Source organism: Dama dama, chromosome 7 (assembly GCF_033118175.1).
Source record: "Dama dama isolate Ldn47 chromosome 7, ASM3311817v1, whole genome shotgun sequence".
Taxonomy (NCBI): Eukaryota; Metazoa; Chordata; class Mammalia; order Artiodactyla; family Cervidae; genus Dama; species Dama dama.
Genome location: NC_083687.1, coordinates 22,668,922 through 22,690,805, shown reverse-complemented (window position 1 = coordinate 22,690,805; position 21,884 = coordinate 22,668,922). Strand labels below are relative to the sequence as shown.

The following is a 21,884-nucleotide window of genomic DNA, read 5'->3' as shown; positions in this document are numbered from 1 at the left end:
CGGCGGCCACCCGACTCAGTCCCTCGCCGGCCGGTCAGGGCAGCGGAGGAGGGTGGTTGGCAGCGGCCGGAGGCTTCGCTATGGGAAGTTGTTCCTTCGTTCTCTCGCGCCCAGCCCTCCTCCCTGGTTCTCCGCAGCCGCTGTCGGAGGAGAGCGCGGGGAGGTGCGGGTTGCAGCAGCGGCTGCTTCTCCCCGCCCGGACAGCCGCGCAGCTGGGCAGGTGCTAAGCGCCCCCGGAGCCTCGCTTGCCGCCTCCCTCCTGTGTCCGGCCGTCCGGCTGCCGCAGTGCACATGGGGTGTTGGAGGTAGATGGGCTCCCGGCTCGGGAGGCGGCGGTGGATGCGGCGCTGGGCAGAAGCAGCCGCCGATTCAAGCTGCCGGGGGGCCACGCGCCCCGGGCGCCCTGCGAGCCCCGGGCTCAGCCATGGGGACCTTCACGAGCAGCAGCACCGCCCCGGCCTCCTGCAGCCGCATCGCCGGAGCCACGATGATCGCGGGCTCCCTTCTCCTGGTGAGCGCTCCGGGTGGGGTAGACGGAGCCGGGGGCGGCGGCCGCGCGGGAGCCTAGGACGCCGGGCTCTGAGAACGGGGCGGGTCCCGGGGCAGGGGCGTCGGGGGTGCTGGGTGCGGGGCGGGGGAGGTTGCGAGCGAGGGCAGGCAACAGACCCGAGGGCTTGGATCGGGTCGTTCTGGGGGAGCCGCAGAGCTCAGCCCGACTCCGGAATGAAGGCGAATTGTTTTCCTTGCAGTCTGGCTGCGCCGGGAGAGGCGCTGGAGACGGCCACTCAGCTTCCTGCGCATTTCAGGGTTTCTTCACCTCCTCCGCCCTTCCGGGGCCCGCATCCCCTCGGCGCACCCCCATGGCCACCAGCCGCTACCCACTCCGCGGGGTGTGGGGCCGGGGGGCTGAGGCTGGCGGCGGCCGCCGCTTTGTTGCTGCTGCAGTGTCATGTCGGGATGCTACTGCAGTGGGAGAGCGCGGGACCCGGGCGCGCCGGCCCCGAGAACGCCGGGTACCTCGGCGCCTCGCCTTCGGAGCGGGCGCCTGGCCCCCTTCCCTCTTCTCTCCGCCTTGCCTGGGTGGGTCCTGGTTTCGGCACGCCCAAAAAGGAACCCTGAGACCCACTCTCAGGCGCCCCCAAAGCCCCGGCTCCCAGCCAGGCGGCCAGCGCGCTGACACTTGAGTGGGGGAAGGGGAGAGCCCACCATAAAGGAAGCTGAATTTCCCCCCGTTTTTCCCCTTCCCTCGCCTACCTGTGGCCGGGCAGGTAAGCATGGGGGGTGGAGCTGCTTCTTTCTGCACCCGGTCTGCATTCAGCTCCAGGGCGTGCCCTGTATGTAGCCAGTTCTCTCCATCTCTTATCTGGCCAAAGCCTGAAAGCACCTTCGACCCAAAACTTGTCCCCAACTTCCCCACATCCCTTCCCCACCTTGCCAGATGTTGGCGGGGGGATGGGATGAGTTAGGTGGAAGAAGAAAATTGATTTGAGATCAAACTCATGAGCCACCATAAGCATCCGTGCTTATCTTTCTGTGTCCGCCGGGAGGATGGAGATTCTTAGCTAAAAACCGAACAAAAACAAAAAAACGAGAGCTTGTTTTCATGGCAAGGCCGTGTCAGGGAGAGGCAGGCTTTCTGTCTCCTTCCCGAAAAGGGCTTAATGCCCGGCCAACCAAGATCTCTTAGATCCCAGGGCACTGCAGTTGCTATGGCCTGGGAATTCATCCTACAGACACTCTGGTTCCCTGTGCGAGGGTGTGTTTTAAAGGGGAAGAGAGACTCTAAAGAAAAGTTTGGTGCTGTTCGGATTTATAATGAGGCAGGTCCCAGGCTCCCTTCAAAGACCCTTTTCTGCCCATTCTATAGCAGTGGCAAAGTCAAGATTTGTGTCCTTGACACAAGGGTGGTGGATGGTGGGCAGTAGGCTGGGAGGGTCCTTGAAAGCAGTGAGCATGGATTGGACAGTCCGTGTGAAGAGAAGCCCATCTAAGTCCTGGGAAACATCAAGCCTAGTATCAGTGGAGGTAGGTCTATCCTCAAGCTGCCTCCTTGTCTGTCTTAGATCTACTGCGGTACACCTATGCTCCCCTTGGAGTCCACTCCTGCATTAAGTCTTAACTCTGTGCAGTATTTCATTGACTTTACATTTCTGCATGAGATGCTTAAAGTAAGGTCATGGTGTAATCAAAGCATACGTTGCTTTAACCTCCAGAGAAAGAGCCCAGCTCCTTTTCTGAAATCTTTAAATCTGGTTGACCTAAAAAATTGTGCACTGGATTTGCAACTGAAGACTTGAGAAAGTAAGTTTGCCTTTTTTTAAGTAATTTATAGTGGAGCTTAGATGCAATCTTGAGATATTAACTAAAATCAGAGTCCTTATTCTCTTGCTAATTATGATAGAAAAGTTCCACTGCAGTTCATGGAGTGGCCTGGGGTTGACCCCTTTGTCCTGAAGGGAAACTAAGAGGGTGGACAGGGGTCACCAGGGTGGGGAAGCAATGTCTTTTATTTTTCCCGCGCTACAAGCTACAGTCCTTAGCCCAGGCATGGATAGCATATGAAATGATGATCTCATGGTTAAGACTCCATGCTTGGGCACGGGTTCCATCCCTGGTCACGGAACTAAAATCCCAAATGCTGTATAGTGTGGCCAGAAAAAAAAAAATGATGATGATTTCATGACATTGTTTTAAGGACTCTTTATCCCATTGGGATTCTTGGCCCTGTGAAAATGACAGACTTCAGGTACTGCAGGTCAGGTCCACATGGCAGCATGCTCAAGGCACACTGGGGCCAGTGGGGGGGTAGTGCCTTCATCGTGGTTTTCTGTTACTCCTCTTCTTTCAAATATTTCCTCTTTTAGGGTGAAAATACTTGTACTGTCATCATTTTTTATTCTTTCTTGTGATGACAGGCTAACTGAAAGAGAACTTACTGTAAGCTTTAAAAAGTCTTTTATGTAATATATATACAGCATATAGCATGATTATCGTATGTATCAGGTGCTTTATAGATAGTACCTATCTTAGTCCCAACATCTCTGCGAAGCTGGTGGGATGAGCTCCGTTTTCCAGTTGAGAAAATGGAGACTGCAAAAACTCATTGGCCGTCCTGAGCCACCCAGCTCCCAAGTGTTGAGGGCACTGGCGCTGGGACCCAGGATCGCTTGGCTCCCTCTCAGGACTCACTGCCTCCCTGCTGTGCCACTCTGCAGGTTTCCCAACTCCAAATTGCCCGGTGAGGAAATGTAACAATAAAGAAGACTCAGTGGGGGAGAGTTGAGGCTGGTGGTTTGGTTCATTGCAGGACACTAATGAGAATTGCATGAATGCCTTTGGAGGAAAGCGTTCTTGCTGCTTGCGCTTCTGTTTCTGATGCGTTGAGATGTCTGCTTGATATTGGAAAGTAAACCACACACTGATAGGCAAAATATTGTGTGTTTCAGGCCAAAAATCTGGAGAGCAGATGAATGAGACCTTGAGGTTTGTGCCAGTGTTAAGAAATGCCCTAGAATGAGCTCACAACAAGAGATATCTCTTGCCCTCAAGGAGCTTGCTTTGACTGGACAGATAGAATGTTGGCAGTGGGGCAGACAGAAGAAAAAGGAGATGTAATTGAGAAGGGAATGAGGTCTGAAATTTTAGAAACCACTAATCTGCGTATATTATGAATTCCAGATAGAAGGACAGTTACTGTAAGAGCTTTCAGCTGAGTGCTTGCCTAGAAAGTCCCACATGGGGGTGTTTGTCACTGTTGTTGAGACTGAATGTCTTGGTGCTGTCTCCTGACCTTTCCTTATTAAAGTTAATCATCTAGCATCCTGGCATTTGACTTTGGCTATTTGACTAGATTGGTGTAGAGGAGCTGGTTGGGGCTGAAGTCCTGAATAGCTTCTAGACTAAGTGACAAGTTCAAGGAGAACTTTGAATTAGAGCTACTGTTTTATCCAAAAGGTTTTTTCCTTTATATGCACCTGAACTTCACAGTCCTAGAGGGTGAAAGCTGCAAGGGAAAACTTGGAGGGGAAAAACAGCCTAGATGGGGGAAGCGAATTATTTTTTCATGTTAACAAACCTACATTGAGTGCTTACTCTGAGAGGCACTGTTCTTCTTAGTGGGAACCCAGGGATGAATTAGAACTTGAATCTTGCCCTACAGGTACAATGTATATGGTGTATAAACAGACATGGCTATCAATAGTACTGGTTGAGTTTCACACTTTCAGAAAGAACCCACAGATGAATGTACTATACTCAAAGTAATAGACAAAACGTGATGGATGTTAGCATCTTTAAACTACTTGAGGGACTTCTGTGAAGGTCCAGAGGTTGAGACTTCACCTTCCAATGCAGGGAGTGAGGGTTTGATCCCTGGTTGGAGAGCCAAGATCCCATATGCCTCACCACCAAAAAACCAAAACACAAAAACAGAAGCAATATTGTAACAAATTCACTAAATACTTAAAAAATGGTCCATATAGAAAAACAAAATCTTAAAAAAAGAAAATAACACTTGAAGAAATTGTGGCTTTTGGTCTGAAAGTCAAAAGAAAAATTTTTGTAGTCTCAGAATAACTTCTATTAGTCTTGGTAGAGAAAATGACTCATGATCGCACAAGTCAGGTATGCTCATCTGTCCTGGAAGGCAGGGTTTCCCACACACCATGTGAATCTCCGATCCCTGTTGTGAAACTGTATAGGGTGGGATTGAGCTTTTTCATCTGAATTCTCAGCTGTTTCTAAAGGCACATGGCTGAATCTGCCACAAGCCCAGCACAAAACAAATAAACAAACCTACAGTGTAAAGAAGACACACAGGCACATCAAATCAGCAAGACATTTCCTTGTCATGGAATGCATACTACCCAAAGTTGAGAAAATACCAGGAGGAAGCCGGCCTAGATCTACCAACTTGCTAAACTGCATATTTTAGGGTGGCTAAATTTGGACACGGTCTTCCCAGCTGGAGGTGGTCAGCACAGTTAATGCTGTATTTTCCAGCACCATTTGCAGCAGGCCCCTTTCTCCAAGTGGATGGAGTGAATGGGCGTGGGTTCAAGCTGACTTCAGCAGGTGCTCTGCATGCTGTCTACTTGTAGATCAGAATGGGGAGACGTCACTTTTCAGCCTTACTCTTGACTGTGAGGGTGAGAGGTAAAGTCTCTTTAGAGACTCCGGGGACACGTTGCAAATCGGTTTTGTGCTCATCTGGCCCTTTGCAAAGCATGTAAACTATAATCGGCTTAAGGGAACTTATTAATTGTGTGTGTGTGCGTGCAATGGGAAATGGTCAGAGGCATCATCAGATTATTCCAGGGCCAGAGTGAATTGAGTGACTTTCTGTCAACTGCAGTACCTCTTTTTCCAGGAAGCACTGACTCTGCTGGCCCTCTTCCCCCAAGCAGGCCTGGCAAAGCCTTGGTGATGCCAGATCACTTGGCAACTTCCTGGAAAATTCAGGTGCTTCTCTTCAGTGACAGAAGTCTCTCATTGCCTTTGGGCTTGTGCCTGATGACCATTTGGAATGGATTCGGTCTGGAGCATTAGGCGCAGATAATGTCTGTTGGACAGAATGAAAACTGAAGCTGCAAGAGGCGTTATCTTCGTCCCCAAGTTGGATCCCCGTTTAGCATTAGTAGGACACTGGGCGTTGTAGTTGGAGTAGCAGTTACTGAGCTGCGATTCTTTGGGAAAGGGGCGAGATGGTGAATAAATACTGGCCATGCCCCAGTGTTTATATTTGTCAAATACCAGAAAGTAAACAGGCATCCTAAATTGGCTTGTGTGCTGCCACCTGGCTTCCATACCACCTTCCATGTCCAGCCTGAGTCCAGGAGAGGAGAGGAGCTGGGCAGAGCTTGTAAGTAGAAAGGGAACTGGCTGATGTCAGCAAGTATCTGCTCGCTCACGGGGGCTGTAGAAACACGGGGCTCACGGATGTTTAGGCTGTTGCTTCAGAGCAGTGGTGATCTCGCTCTTCTTTCTCTTCTTTATGGCCACACCAATGAGTAGATATGTTGGATCTTAGTTCCCCAACCAGGGATCGAACCTGTGCCCCCTGAATTAGAAGCATGGAGGCATGACCACTGGACCACCAGGGAAGCCCCGTGATCTCCCTCTCCTTGAGAGATGCTGAAGACTGCCAGGAACAGTCCTTTCTCCTGGATTCTGGAAAAAATCCCACATGTCAGCACCCTGGCCGCGAAGATGACAGGTGCTTGCATGGTGGGAAAGTTGTGCTCAGAGTGTGTTTAGGGTATGGCGCTTGGAGCCATTTGCAAATCTGTTTTGGGAGAAGGAGCCTGAGTTGAATGGATTTAGCAGGGAGGAGAGGAGTGAGATGGGTTCTGGAATCAAATGAGCAGCAGTGGCTCTAAGAGGCTTTGGTCCTGGTAGAGGGGAGGAATATTAAGATGAATCATTGATTTGATTATTATCAAGCTTCTATTTATTGAGCACATACTATTGACATTGTGTTGAATAGCTTCTACAGATGATCTCAATAGAGCCTTCAAGTCCATGAGGCAGTAGCATTTGCCCCATTTTACAGAAAATGAGGCTTAGGAGAAGCTATGGTCAAGAAATCGGCAACTGCCAGAGCGAGGATTCAGATCTAAGTCAGCCTGACTTCATAAACACTGCTCTTTATGTCAGGGTGTGGGTTGGGCACAAGCAACCTTAATTTACTGGAATTTTGTTTCCCGTTAAAGGAATACTTTTACCTAAGAGTCAAACATTCTCTTTCCACTGGGTGAGCAGTTCTACCCCATGGTGGCATGTGGAAGTTCAGCCAAAAGGGCTGATTATAACGTAAGAGCAACCTGTGTGTGCGGATTGAAAGGGAAGGGCGTGGAGCCAGTGGCAAGCATTTTCCTCTGGTGTGACTCTGACTGGCAATGGTTCCACAGTTAAGATGGAAAGATGCTCTTGCAAATTGAAATGTTATAAATAGGGAATAGATGCTGCGCTTTCCTGCTCCTGGGGTCATTTTGAAAAATATTTGCTAGTGAGTAACAGTATGGCATGAATTCTGCGTAGCAAGCTAGTTTCAACGCATCCTGAGAACTCGAGGACCTCTCAGGGTTTCCTTTGCTGCCGGCCTGATTATTTGTACAGGATCAGTCCACAGGCTTGCATCATCTGTTACTGGTATTTTCTTTGTTAACTTTTCACTTCAGGTCTCTTAGAAAGTGGTTGAGCTCTGTGATTTGCACAGTCTCGTCTCATGTGAGATGTTTGTATGCGGTTTATCATGCGTAGAGCTCTCTCCTAAGGGAGCTTTTCAACATGTCTTTTCATAGATTGTAGATGCTGAGTAGACTAAAGAGAGGCAGAAGGTGAGAAGAAATTTTATCATTGCTCCTGGAAAGGAGGTTGGCATTCTGATTTCCCAAAGAACCCTTTTGAGAAGGATTATTATTTTCTGATTATTATCAGATATCACCTTAGGTATGGCCGGGTCAGCATATCCAGGATTAAAAGAGGCAAGAGGATGAGGAGGAAAAAACTCAAGGCAGATGGTGATAGGTTCCCAGAATAATCTAACTGGTCACTCCTTGCTCTTTACTTCTGGAAGTCCATGGCTCCTCTCTCTTCTTTGGTTGAAATCTTCTGTACCTGGCCCAGGAGATAGACCCAATTAGATGAGGTTTAGGTATGCTTCCGCATACAGCATGCTCAGGGCCAATGTTATTGGCCTTTTCAGCTTCTTACAGATGACAGACAACATACTGTTCATCTTTGTGTTTCTAGCCCAATGCCCTGACACACAGTGTTTAAGCAATAAATGATTGTTGAATGAATTCCAGAAGGATTTTGCTCTAAACTAACAGTTCATTCATTCTGGACAAGATAGAGTGTAGTGGGAGCTTGATCTGAGTCTCAGTACTTTGAGCTATATCTCAAGGGTGTTTGACTTACTAACAAAGAACATTTTATTTTTTACTTTTTACTTTTTTTTTTTTTTGTCTCATCTGGGGTCAAACGCATGCCCCCTGCTGTGGAAACATGGAGTCTTAACTGCTGGACCACCAGGGAAGTCCCATGATGTCCTGGTTCTTGAGTTGAGTCTCTGATGGTCTGATTGCTTTGAAGTGGTGGGTGGGGAAGGAGCAGATAAGATTAGGTCACCCAAAGTTTGGATGTGAATTTGAGGGGCTGTGATTCATGTCCGTGCAACCTTCCTGGCTGCCAGTTTTTATGCCAGCCTCTTCTCTGGTTGGCAGCGTGTTGAGTCATCCTACTGTCGTTGGACACTTGGTGGTTGTTCTCATTGTTTCCCTGCTGCAAGCAAGCAGCACTGAGAGAGTTGTCTCTATACAAACCGGTTGCTCTTTTTTCTCTTGGGTTGTTCCCAAAAGTGAGGTACTTTTGATGTGTATTCCCAAAAGTGGAATTGCTGGGTCACAGGAAATGAATGAACCGTTTTATGGCTCTTGCTGCATGATGCCAGATTGTCTTTAGAAAGACTGATTCATTAAGATTGTCACCAGCAACCTATAAATGTACCTACCACCCCACAAGCTGGCCAACATTGAAGTTTTATTTTAATTTACTTATGCTGCTTTAATAGAGATATGTAAAGGTCCTTGGTTGTGCAAATGTGCATTTCAATAGTTGCAAGGGATATTATCAATTTATCCATGGGAAACTCAGTAGTAAAGAATCCGCTTGCAATGCAAGAGACGTGGGTTTGATTCCTGGGTTGGGAAGATCCTCTGGAGAAGGAAATGGCAACCCACACCAGTATTCTTGCCTGGGAAATCTCATGGACAGAGGAGCCTGGCGGGCTGCAGTCCATGGGGTCACAAAAGAGTCGGACACTACTTAGTGAGTAAACGAGTTATCCTTATAGTTATTCTGTCTCACTGTTGAGAGCAATTTTTGTTAACCTGCTTTGTGTTAATTTTTTACATTTTCGATTACAAGCTTTTATTAGCTGTATATGGCATAGTTTTTCCCCAGGCTACTTTTAATGATTTTATATTTTATAATGCAAATATTTTGGTTAGTTTCTTCTTTTTTTTTTTTTTTCTTCTCTTTTTGTCTTAGTGACACCACAAGGCTTTTGGGATTTTAGTTCCCTGACCAAGGATCAAACCTGTGCCCATGGCAGTGGGAGCCCAGAATCTTAACCACTCGACCACCAAGAAAGTTCCACTTTGAATTTTATATTTGATCTTATTAATGTTGGATTTGTTGACATTTCTGGACTTTAGCATCATGTTGGTGGTGAGAACTACATCAGTGTGTTGTGCAGGGTGTTTGTGCTCCTGGTGTGAGTAAAGGATTTCATGGTCACATAAGTTTGGGAAGTCTTGGGTTCAACTAACTCACCATTTTCTGCAGCCCTCCTGGGTTGGACTGGGCCTCTTGCAGCCTTCATGAGGTTTCCATGAATTGTGCTTCTCCAAGAGAAGACGCCAGTGAGGAGCATTTCCTAAACTTCTAGGCCAGGGGTTAGTAAACTTTATCTGTAAAGAGCTAGATAGTATTTCTGACCATGTGGACCCTACCATCTCTGTGGACACCACTCAGATCTGCCTCTGTGCTTTGAAAGCAGACCTAGGCAATGCCCAGAAGAGTGGGTGTGGCTGGGTTCCAAGTCAATTTGATTTGTGGACACTGAAATTTGAATTTCAAATCATTTTCATGTATCATAAAATTTTATGCTGCTTTTGATTTTTTTTTTTTTAACCGAACTATTGAAAATGGGAAAACTAACCTTAAGCCTGCGGGTTATAAAAAAGCAGGGAGCTGGCTGGGATTTATTCACCCATGTTTTAGACCCTAGAATCATCAACATCTTGTGGGACAAGATCAGGAAAATTCCCTCTGGAAAATGTTTCCTTAACTTTCCCTCCATCCGTCTACAGTGTACCAACAAATAACGAATCCTTTCTCCTCCTGTGTTTGCTCATCTGCTTGGTACTGTATTTTCTAAATCTGTCTGGAAATGCCAGTTGGTTCTTGGTTCTCTTTTACCTCCTTGCCATGCAGTCTGTATTTTTGGTTTTGTGGCGGGCTCCAAGTCTAGTAGGGTATGTTTTAGGATTATAGTTTTTTAAAAATCTGGAGTCTTTGACACACTTATCAGGAATTGGTTATTGGTGTATTATTGTTGTTGTGTTAAATAAAAGGAGGCTACACCTTTACTTAACTACTGTTGTAAAAAAACAGGGATTATTGTTATTTTTATTGAATGAAAGAATCTTTAAATTCTGTAGTGCTTTGCAAATTTCAGAAGTTTCATACATATGATTTCTTTTCTGAAATTATTTTTCATTTTTGACTGTGCTGGCTCTTCCCTGTGGCACTCAGACTTTCTCTAGTTGCACTGCCTGGATTTCTCTTGTGGCATGCAGGCCTAGTTGCTCTAGGCATGTGGGATCTTTTGTTACCTGACCAGGGATCGAATTCAAGTCCCCTGTGTTGAAAGGCAGATTCTTAACCACTGGGCCACCCAACCCAGGAAGTCCCTCCTATATATGATTTCATATAATTCCGTAATAACCCCTTTTCCCCTCTTCGCCATTTCTCCCCTTTTCCTCTTTACACTGGTAACCACTAGTTTCTTCTCTATTGGATATTTGTGTTTTAATTGGAGTGTTTTGAAAAGTTGTCTAATGTAATCCCAAGGGACTGAAGCTAAGCTAGAGTACAATGATAAATAGAAGGAATGATGATTAAAATAACATTCATGAAGAATTACCTTGTGTCATGACTGTTTCATCTGCTCTTATCTGTAGTAACAATTGTGAAAACAATCCTAGGGTTGTGATCTTATGTATTATTTTTATTGTATTATTATAAAAATTATTTTTAGTTTATTATTTAATTGTAGTATTATTATTATCTCCATTATACTAATGAAGAAATGGAGACACAGGTTAAACTGCTCTCCCCCTCCCCCGCACCCCCATCAGAATCTGGTAGAGCCGGGCTTGCTCAGATGCTTCAGGCTAAATTAGGTTTTGTTTATACAGGCTAGAGTTGCTGCCATGGCTGGTGGTGGCAGTTTTGCCGGGTTTAGTGAGGGTTCTGTAAATTCTTCACCTTCACCACCGTCTTATTTATAACTTGGCTTCTCCATGTAAGTGGGGTCTTAGCCTATACAATGAACTGTTGTGATGGGTGATGGGTGGGCTTCCCTGGTGATTCAGATGGCAAAGAATCTGCCTGCAATGCAGGAGACCCAAGTTTGATCCCTGGGTCGGGAAGATGCCCTGGAGAAGGAAATGGCAACCCACTCCAGCATTCTTGCTGGGAGAATTTCATGGACAGGGGAGCCTGGAGGGCTACAGTCCATGGGTCACAAAGAGTCAGACACGACTGAGCGACTAACGTGACACAGCAATATTATGATGGGTGGAGGGCGATGTGTTTCTATGGTCCAGGCCCCTGAAGGCTGAGTACACACACTCTCCTGCATTATAGGTTCCAGGGGAGACAGTATCTGGGTTGGTTCTGTCTTGCTTTTTTTTTTCTCTTTCCCTTCCACCTCCTCTGAGCTTGCCTCCCTCCGGTCCTGTCGTCAGCACATTCTAGCCTCAGCTTTCTCTGGATTCGCCAGCTTGAACGGCAGTCCCTGCTTTTGCCTTAGCAACAGAAGGCTTTTTAAATCAAAGAGGATAGTAGACGGTGCCAGAGTCGGCCAAATTTATATAACGTAACTGGTAACAGGTCTCTCTCTGCTTTGCAGAAGGTTTTTGCTTGGCACCTTTCTCTTGGTACATTCTTTTTCTCCCTTCAAATCTCTAGAATTCCCAGCAGTCAGTGCCTTATGATTACAAATTTAATGTGCTGCGGAAAATAAAATGGTCAGAACTTCTGGGAGTATCTCTACTCTGCCTGGCTTTTTGCCACATGAGCATCTGTTCGTATGTTTTATTTTTCTAAAGGTGTTTTTGATGTGGACCATTTTTAAAGTCTTTATTGAATTTGTTACAATATTGCTTCTGTTTTACCTTTGGGTTTTTGACCTAGAGGCATGTGGGATCTTGGCTCCCTGACCAGAGATCAAACCTGTAACAGGGGTTAGCCACTGGACCACCAGGGAAGACCCTGTTAGTATGTTTTACCCTCACCATGTTTTTATAGTTACCATCTCAGGAATAACTTGTTTCCCTTAGTTATCATGTCCAAGGAAGCTGAGATTCCTTTTGACATATTAGTTTTAGGCAGTATTAACAATTTTTCTATAGTAAGCTCACAAGCAGTCTTCCTGCTGATCCATTATGAATAGACAAAAGTTTATCACTGCCTTGAGTTTGCTGATTGTCTATGAAGAGCGATTGAGATTTGATAGGGAGGAAGAATGACAAACACATTTACTTAGAAACTGCACAGGCTCTTTCCCTCATTTGTTAGAAGGATGAGGTCACGGGATAAGAATTGTTAAAGATAAATAAGCATCAGGAGCTTCCAGGCAGTCCAGTGGTTAAGACTTCTAGTGCAGGGGGTGTGGGTTTAATTCCTGGTTGAGGAGGTAAGATCTTACATACCTGGTAGCCAAAAAACCAAAACAGAAAACAGAAGTAGTATTGTCACAAATTCATTGAAGACTTTAAAAATGGCCCACATCAAAAAAAAAAAAAATCTTGAAAAAAGAAGGAAAACAAACAAAAATAAGCGTCAGCATTCTGATAGATATTAGCACATCTGGTGTTTCTTGGGTCCATCTCTGTGTCCTAGAGTAAGAGTGATATAACAGGATAGGTGTAATGCACATCATCAAGGTGAGTATGGAGACCTTCCCTCCTTGAAAGGTGCTGGGTTTTCCCTTTTAATCAGTTTGTAAGTATTTGTCGTGCTTCTGTATCCTGTGCAGTGTGGAATGGTACACTGATTTTTGTCCATCTATCATTATTGTTGTTGAAATAAGCGTCCTCTAAGAAGATGAAAATTTTCGAATAGCTAAAGTTGAGATCAGGATGGGACATAGGTGACTTCTGGAGAATAATCTTGTTATAGTGCTTACCATCCTAATCACCAAGTTACTCTAATCTTTTTATGAAATGAGAGCTATTTTAAACTCTTCATTACTTTTCTTGTCATCTTAAGCACCACCCAGAGCATAATTCTTATAAGCCAGTTACGGTTCTGTGAAAATGGAATGATATCCTCAGGGGCTTTAGAGGTGAAACTGTAATATTTACCCTTACACGAAGGGTGTCAGCCTGTTTGAGATATGGTGGCTACGTGGTGGCGGCATCTTGGCTTTCTGTCACTTGCTTTTATACCTGCGTTCATCCCCAGCAACCTCCTCCACTCCCACCCTTTACTTTGCTGCTTCTAATTAATTATGGTCTACAAATCCACTCATTCATTTAGCCAACACCCCCTGGTCAGGTATACCATGTATTGAATACTGTCCTCGAGGGCTTGGAGAGCATCAGCATATAACATAGATTCTATTCTTATCCTCATGGAGCTTGTGGTCCAGAGGGGAAGACACACTAAACAGATGAATGTATAACTACAGAATGATGGTTGTCATATAGGAAAAAAAGGAATAGGGGATAGATAAACAACAAAGTCTTACTATATAGCATAGGGAACTATATTCAGTATCCTGCAATAAACCATACTGGAAAAGAATATAGAAAAGAATGTGTATATATGGATAACTGAGTCACTTTGCTGGACAGCAGAAATTAACACAATGTTGTATTGATAAATCAACTATACTTCCATAAAATAAAATTTCAAAGCAAAACATTTATTAACCTAAGGTAAGGGCGTAAGGGGCGAATGGGAGACCTGTTTTAAGTGGGGGAGGGGAGAGCAGAGTTGGGATTTTGGAGGAAGTCCTAACTCTGGTAAAGATTTTGCATCCACCCTAAGTCACGTGGGGGGCCACTGAGAGTTTTAAACAAGGTTTGGAAGGATTAGATTTGGCATGTGAGTTGGAATGAGTGCTCAAGAAAGGAAGCCACGTGCTCCATCCTCTGCTAGACTCTCCAAGGAGGTATGAGTGTTGCAGTGAGGGAGCTCCTGGTCCCTGTATTTTTGACGTTTCTTTTGATTGCTCAGCATAGGGATTGGCAGGCTTTTTTTTTTTTTTTTCCTTTAAAGAGGCAGATAAGTTTGCAGCCATATGGTCTCTTGCAGTTATCCATCTCTGCCGTTATAGCATGAAAACAGCCATGGACAATACCTAAATGAATGCGTGTTGTTGCTGTTTAATTACTAAGTTGTGTCCAACTGTTATGACCTCATGGACTGTAGCCCGCCAGGCTCCTCTGTCCATGAGATTTCCCAGGCAAGAATACTGGAATGGGTTGCCATTTCCTTCTCCAGGGGATCTTCCTGACCCAGGGATCGAACCCCATGCAGGGATCTCCTGCATGGCAGGTGGATTCTTTACCACTGTACCACCAGAGAAGCCCAAATAAATGCCTAGGTTCCCATAAAACTTATTTATAGGAACAGATGGCAAGCGAGATGTAGTTTGCTGACCCTTGGCTCAGAGGATGCTTTGTTTATCATTTCCATGGTCTTCATCATTGAGGTGGTTGAGCAAGGGAGGAAATGCAATCTACGTGGTTGTCCCTGGCCTCGAGCTGCTTATAATCATTATGGGAAGATAAGTATATACACTTTGGAAGTCATCAACTAACATTACAAAGCAATATGTAATTAGGCACCAACATGATGAACAAAAGAAACAGGAAATGTGATGAGTTTGCTCATTGGCTTGGAACGAGTGTCTAGGAATGGTTGTAAAGGCTTTCTGGAGAAGGTGGAACTTTGACAATCACAGACACCTTGAAGTTGAATACACCTTGAATTGAATACAACCTAGTCCAACCTACTAATTTTACAAGCCTGTAAACCCAGGTGGAGTTAATCTTAAGGCAGAGCCTGGACAAGAACACAAGTCTTCTATTCTCTAAATCTTTGCCCAGGTATTCTTTTTCTTTCAGGTCTGGTCCTCCCACAGTCTGAAAATACCTATCTAGTAAATTCATAGTAGTAAAGAAGAGAAGGCCTGAGAGGTTCCAAGTTATGGGTTATTTGGTGGCTTCTTTGGTCCTTGAAGAAAGGAGTTCTTAAAAGACTGAGAATAGCATGGTTGTAGCTGTTATTTGGGATGAGAAGGAAAGAAAAGAGAAACTAGTGTGGAGTGGGAAGGGAAGGAGGTAAATATGGATTATAGAAAGATGCATGGGTACACTGACGCGTGGACAGGGAAGCAATGTACATGTCCTCGTAGGAAGAATCCCTGAACTCTTTACCGTGTGCATGTTCAAAGGCATATCCCTGCTGTCAAGAGTACTAGGCTGCTATACAGAAGGAAGTAGCCTATGTGCTCTGATGTGGAAAGATTTCAGTGATGCAGTACTAGAAGATGAGCAAGTCATAGAATAGTGGGTATGGCCTTTCCCCTTTATATATGTAAACCAAACCCAAACCCAAGGTAGCCGAATTGGCCAAGTGAAAGCATGTATGTGTGTTTTATGTGTAAATGTTCAGAAAATGGTCTGGAAAGATGCATACCATAATAAAGAGAGTGTTTCTCTGGGGGTAGGTGGCTTTGAGCAGAGATTTAAACATTTCACTCTATTTCATAATTAGTAGAATGGTTTCAAGGAATAGTTAGGGAATGTGGGTTTGACATGTACACACTGCATATTTAAAATAGATAACCATTAAGGACCTACTGTACAGAGAACTCTGCTCAATGTTATGTAACAACCTAAATGGGAAAATAATTTGAAAAAGAATAGATAACATATATATGTGTCACTGAATCACTTTGCTATACACCTGGAACTAACACAACATTGTTAATCAACTATGCACCAATATAAAAGAAAAAGTTAAAAAAGATGTTTATTTTTGTTATAAATAATGATTTTAAAAGAGCAATATTAAAATAATAAGGGAACTTCCCTGGTGGTCCAGTGGTTAAGCTTCATGCTCCCAGTTCAAGGTTAGGGTTCTCCCTGGTTGGGGAACTAAGATCCCATGGGCCAGACAGCACAGCCAAAAGAAAAAAACAATAGGAAGTGCCAGGTTGGGTGAGAGTTGGAGGGAAGGATCTGACAACTGAGCTGGGTTGTCTCCAAAGTGGTTCTGGGAATCACAGGGGATTAGAGCCCAAGGGGGCCCATCTTGTTTCAGGAAGTCCAAAACTTAGTTGGGGATCAGAATCATTGGGAAAGCTTAAAAACCAAATCAGACCAAAACAGATTCCTGGCCCCATTGCAGATCCACCTGATCTCAGGTGATGGCCTGGGGATGTGGATTTCTAAAAAGCTTCTCAAAGTAATGTTGTTGTTGCAGTTGAGGCTTTGTTTGAAGCTCTGATTTAATTCCCCTGTATCAAGGAGAGACGGAAGAATCTCGATCATAGAGATCCACCCTCAGGTTTTCTGGCTCCTGTTCTCAGCTTTTTTCATTGACTGTGTCTGTTGATTTAGATGTTTTCTGTAACATCAGCTTTTAGGCATCATCTCAGTTTGTTTTTACATTTTATAGGGAACTTTCTTAAATGTGTTTTTGAACTTTAACTGCCCTTCTTACCATGCTTTCTTCTTAGGCTCTTAGGTGGCTGCAGGCTCCATTGATCATGGCCTCAACAAACAGGAGTTGCATCTAAAAAGCATTAATTCTGTTGTTTAAAGCGCATTCAGGATACCAAGGGCCTGCCTCTGATTTACAAAATAAAAACAAAAAACCATTTAGCTTTGTAAAGACAAAACCTTTGGGAAAAAAAAACCACACTTTGTCTATTGGTTAACACCAGTTGGGTCACCTGTTGCTATGGAAGTAGCAGCTTGAATATTTGTCATCCTGCCATCTCAGCTGATTTGTCCAGGTCTCAACATTTGGGTTGTAGCAGGAAGACACTATTCGGCAAGTTACTTTCCTCTTGCATTAAGATTTTATCTGCTGTGTAGCCTTTTTAATATGAATCCTGAAGTGCTTTCATATTCATATTCTCCACTGATTTTATAATCAGTTTGCAGCTTCATTTTACAGATGGAAAAAAAGAAAGCTGAGGCAAAGGTCAGGCAACAAAACCAGCCAGGAGATCAGGCCCCCTGTGGAACTGTAGTCTGTTTTTCTCTCTCTCTCTTATGATATAGCTGCTAAAAGGGTACAGTGCCAGGGATTTCCCTGGTGGTTCAGTGGTTAAGAATCCGCCTTCCAACTCAGGAGACTTGGGTTCAATCCCTGGTTGAGAACTAAGATCCCACATGCCACTGAGCAACTAAGCCCTTATGTGCCACAACTAGAAACCTGAGAGCTGCAACTGAGACCCGATGCACCCCAAATAAATGAATGAATATTTTAAAAAAAATGGCACAGAACTGGTCAGACTTTTAATGGGGGTGATGATGGTCGGGTAGGGATTGTCCCAGCCTTTCTCCTCCTCTTTCTGTGTAACATCGTCTTAGCTTTTATTCCTCCTTTCCCCCCTTTTTTTTTTCTTTCAGCTTGGATTCCTCAGTACCACCAGGGCTCAGCCAGAGCAGAAGGCACCAAGTCTCGTTGGCAAATACCACCACATCGACCGCATCACCGGCCAGGTGCTCACCTGTGACAAGTGTCCGGCAGGAACCTACGTGTCCGAGCACTGTACCAACATAAGCCTGCGTGTCTGCAGCAGCTGCCCCACAGGGACCTTTACCCGACATGAGAATGGCATCGAGAAATGCCATGCGTGTAGTCAGCCGTGCCCCTGGCTGATGATCGAGAAATTGCCTTGTACTGCCTTGACTGACCGCGAATGCTCTTGCCCACCTGGCATGTTCCAGTCGAACGGTAGCTGTGCCCCCCACACGGTGTGCCCCGTGGGCTGGGGGGTGCGGAAGAAGGGGACAGAGATGGAGGATGTGCGGTGCAAGCAGTGTGCTCGGGGGACCTTCTCCGATGTGCCTTCCAGTGTGATGAGATGCAGAGTGTACACAGACTGTCTGAGTCAGAACATGGTGGTGATGAAGCCGGGGACCAAGGAGGCAGACAACGTCTGCGGCCCGCTCCCGTCCTCCTCCAGCCCCGCCCCGCCCTCCCCTGGCACAACCAGCCTTTCCCGCCCTGAGCACATGGAACCCCACGATGTCCCTTCCTCCACTCTCATTCCCAAAGGTAACTTAACTTCGTGAATTGTGTATGTGAGGAAGGCTTCGAGCCCTGTGGAGCGGTACCAAGAATGGGCTGGGACCCATGATGCTTTCTCCATCTTGTCTATTCCCAAGTCACCCCTTGAAGATGGGGACGTGCCTTTTGTGGCTACTTAAAGTCTAGCTCCTGTGGACTTATTGGAAACATTGAGACTCAGAAGTGTGAGCTATTAGAGAGGAGTAAAATATCTGAGAACTAGGTGACATCAAGCTAGAAAATTAGAACCAGGAGAAACAAGGTCAGTGTGTAGCCTTAGGGAAATCACTGAACTTCTGCAGGCCCAGGTCACAAACTTGTCAATCATATGACACCATAAATGAGTGATTTGGCTGTTTTAAGGTCCCTTCGGTTTGAAGGTTTTCTAACACCCAGTCAGTCCTGGGAAGCCACAGACTGAAGGTCAGAAGGAGAAGGGGAGAAAAATACCACGACATCTGGAAGGGAAAAATGAATGTTGGATCCGAGGGAGTCCGAGAAAAGGAAGGTCAGGTAGGAGTGTCAGGGAACAAGCACATTTGTGTCACGTTAAGGTAACTAGCATTCACATCTGGAAAAGAGTTTTCTTTTTTTCCCAAAGGACTTTATGTCCTTCATCAAGTATATCCCAGTTTTCCTCAGAATTCATTTTGAATCTCAGGCAAGAACAACATTTAGCTTTTATTTTCAAATTCCTTTTGATTGAGTTTAATTTTCATGAGATGATGGCCGAAAGCTGTCCAGCGAGCTCTCCCGTGTGGTTATTATTTGACCTTCTGATGAGACCCCATAAGGAAGGCCTTCTCACAACCGCTGCTGGAAATGAAGCAGCCTCCTCAGAGAGCTCCTGTGATCTCTCCAGGTTTCCTCAGGGGTCAGGTCCTGTCTCTCGGGACTTGAAATCCCTAGCTTTCACTCCTTAATGGAAAATTGCTTGTGGAATCTTCTTTGAAAGCAGTCCACTAAGCTGCCTGCCCAAATCTTGCTTCTCTATTACTAGCACATTCTAAGGAAGTCCTGCTTTATTTTGTTCACCAAGTATCCCACCAAACCTTTCTCTGGTCCAACTTAGATTGGAGTTTGAACTCTTTCCTTTATCTTAGTCATGTTTTCCATTTTACCATGGCATCATGAAATAGCCAGTTGGTGGGAGAGGAAGAATAAAGAAATTAAAAGACAGTGGCATTCAGTTGGAAGTAGTTTTCTAATAATCAAAACAATTAAGAGTTGACATAGTAGGTGCAGCACAGGAGATGCTTCTGTGAAGCCCAGGCGCTTGGTCCCTGAGGATTCCCTTGCTGTTGGCAGGAGAAAGTGAGTTTATCTGTTAAGCTGAGTTTTAACCTCTCACATAAAGGCATTGTCAAGATCTTTGTGAAAATGTACAATATCATTTATTCTAAAGCTCCATAGGTCATCTCTTCTTGGATTATCTGACCTGGTTTGGAGATGACTAGGAAGAGAAGGGAATGTGTAGATACCCCACATATAGAAAAGCTCTTCCCCCCTCCTTACTCTTTTTTTTCTAGGCATCAACTCAACAGAATCCAACTCTTCTGCCTCTGTTAGACCAAAGGTGCCAAGTGGCATCCAGGAAGGGACAGTCCCTGAAAACACAAGCTCAGCGAGCGGGGAGGAGGGCATGAACAAGACCCTCCCCAGCGTTCAGGTAGTGAACCACCAGCAAGGCCCCCACCACAGACACATCCTGAAGCTGCTGCCGTCCATGGAGGCCACTGGGGGTGAGAAGTCAAGCACTCCCATCAAAGGCCTCAAGAGGGGCCACCCCAGGCAGAACCCACACAAGCATTTCGACATCAACGAGCACCTTCCGTGGATGATTGTGCTTTTCTTGCTGCTGGTGCTGGTGGTGATAGTGGTGTGCAGCATCCGGAAAAGTTCGAGGACGCTCAAGAAGGGGCCCCGGCAGGATCCCAGTGCTATTGTGGAAAAGGCGGGGCTCAAGAAATCCATGGCCCCCACCCAGAACCGGGAGAAGTGGATCTACTACTGCAATGGCCACGGTGAGCCTGCCAAACTAGTTCCGAAAAGAGATTCCACAGTTTTGGGAATCTGTTTTGATACCAAGTGCTGTTTGATCTGGTTGTGATAGGAGAAATCAGGTGGTTAGCATGCGATGTCGTAATGTTCGGAGAGAATGGCTCATCTATCCTGGTTCCCCTGGGCATTTAAAGGACAGTATTTCCAAATGAGACGCGAAAGTGACCTTCCGGGTTTTTGTTCGACTTTGTTGTTTAACAGGTGAGGGGATCAAGTTCAGAGAGGTTTGGCTGCTTTGACCCAGGGGAGGCAGACTTTGTTTCAGCGAAGGTGGGACTGAATCTGTATCTCCTGATGAGCCTGCTGAGAAAATAGAGGGAGGAAAAAGGCAACTTGTCTGAAGGGCGCTTTTTCGAATTTGAACCTTGCCTTTAGGTTCCTATCACTTTACCCACATGTATTTTTTCCCCCCTTATTTTTTTTAAGATCTCATTTCTGTCGGGAAGATAGGAAGGTTTTTTGGGTTTTAGCCACCCAAGCTTAGTATATCTTGATCACCTGAGGCTGGCCCCATATCTTTTACCCTATCTTTTACAGTATGTATGAGTGTGGGCTGGAATATTTCAGTTTTTTCTCTTTGGAGGGCAAAACGTAGCTTGTGAAACTTGTCCCAGTAGCTAAGTGTGATCTGAAGACTGCAGTTTTCAGACTGTGGCAGTAAAACTTCCATTTCTTTAATATTAAATAAGATTTCAGCCCACGTTTTGACAATCCCATTCAGGACCTTTCTCCTTAAAGATAAAAGTGTAAAGCTTAACTTCCTGTAAAGTGGTTTGACCTTTTGTATTGAGTCTTAAAATTGCTTATACTCTTTGGCCCAGCAGTTCTATTTCTGTGAATTTATCATAAAGATACAAACCAGAAATACTAAAACAAAAAAATTTAAGCCCAAGGATCTTGAACTTTTAATTCAACATCATGTATAATAAATAAAAACCAAAAGTAATCAAAGGGTTGGTTTTAGGGAAATGACTAAGTAAATTGTGGCATATCCATATTATGACTATGAATGTTACGTTGAGGTTGAGGATTATGAAGTTTTTATTTTTTTTTCACCCATGACATGGGAAAATGTTTATACTAGATTAAAGAATAGAAAAAGCCACCATACTACACACTTTATATAATATAATCTTAGCTATCTTAAAACTTGGGAATAAATTCAGAAAGGAAATATGCCAAAGTGACAATGAAGTTTCTTTCAGTTTGGTGGTGTTTATGTGGATTTTTCCCTTATTAGTTTTGTTTTTTACCTAAATTTTCTCTAATAAGCCCATGCTACACTTATAATCAGAAATATGGAGGAGGTTTAAGAAAACAACTCATTTTATTTCCCTTTGCTAATTTGTGTGAATGTCAAACCAAGTGAAAGAATGGGGTGAACTTCCTACTTGGGGTGAGCCTGCACAGACTTGAATGAAACAGCCTTTTGCTGGCAGCTGAAGAAGGAAGACTCCAATTCTCCCTTTTTTAAAAAAAATTATTTTTATATGGATATAATTGCAAAAACATGAAAAAATTGCAAAATCAGTACAAAGAATATCTATATTTGTGTCCTCAGTTGACCTATTGCTAACATTTTGCCCTTCTGCATTATTGCTTGCTCTTTTTCTATAAAAATATATATGTTTTATATTATAAAATGTGCCAGGTAGTTTAGTTATGTATAAAATATCATGAAACATAATATATAATATATAGGTAATTTCCCT

At 44.6% G+C, this 21,884-nt stretch overlaps 1 protein-coding gene across 1 annotated transcript in view; it reads left to right on the top strand.

The window, feature by feature from the left end:
* Positions 1 to 377: 377 nt before the first annotated feature.
* The window catches only part of TNFRSF21 (TNF receptor superfamily member 21), a 62,401-nt gene continuing 40,894 nt past the window's right edge, over positions 378 to 21,884 (top strand). Inside the window, exons 1-3 of the mRNA XM_061146884.1 lie at positions 378 to 511; positions 17,448 to 18,099; positions 19,641 to 20,135. Of these exons, the coding sequence (XP_061002867.1) occupies positions 425 to 511; positions 17,448 to 18,099; positions 19,641 to 20,135 (1,234 nt within the window). The 5' untranslated portion in view covers positions 378 to 424. The remainder of the gene's footprint in view (positions 512 to 17,447; positions 18,100 to 19,640; positions 20,136 to 21,884) is intronic.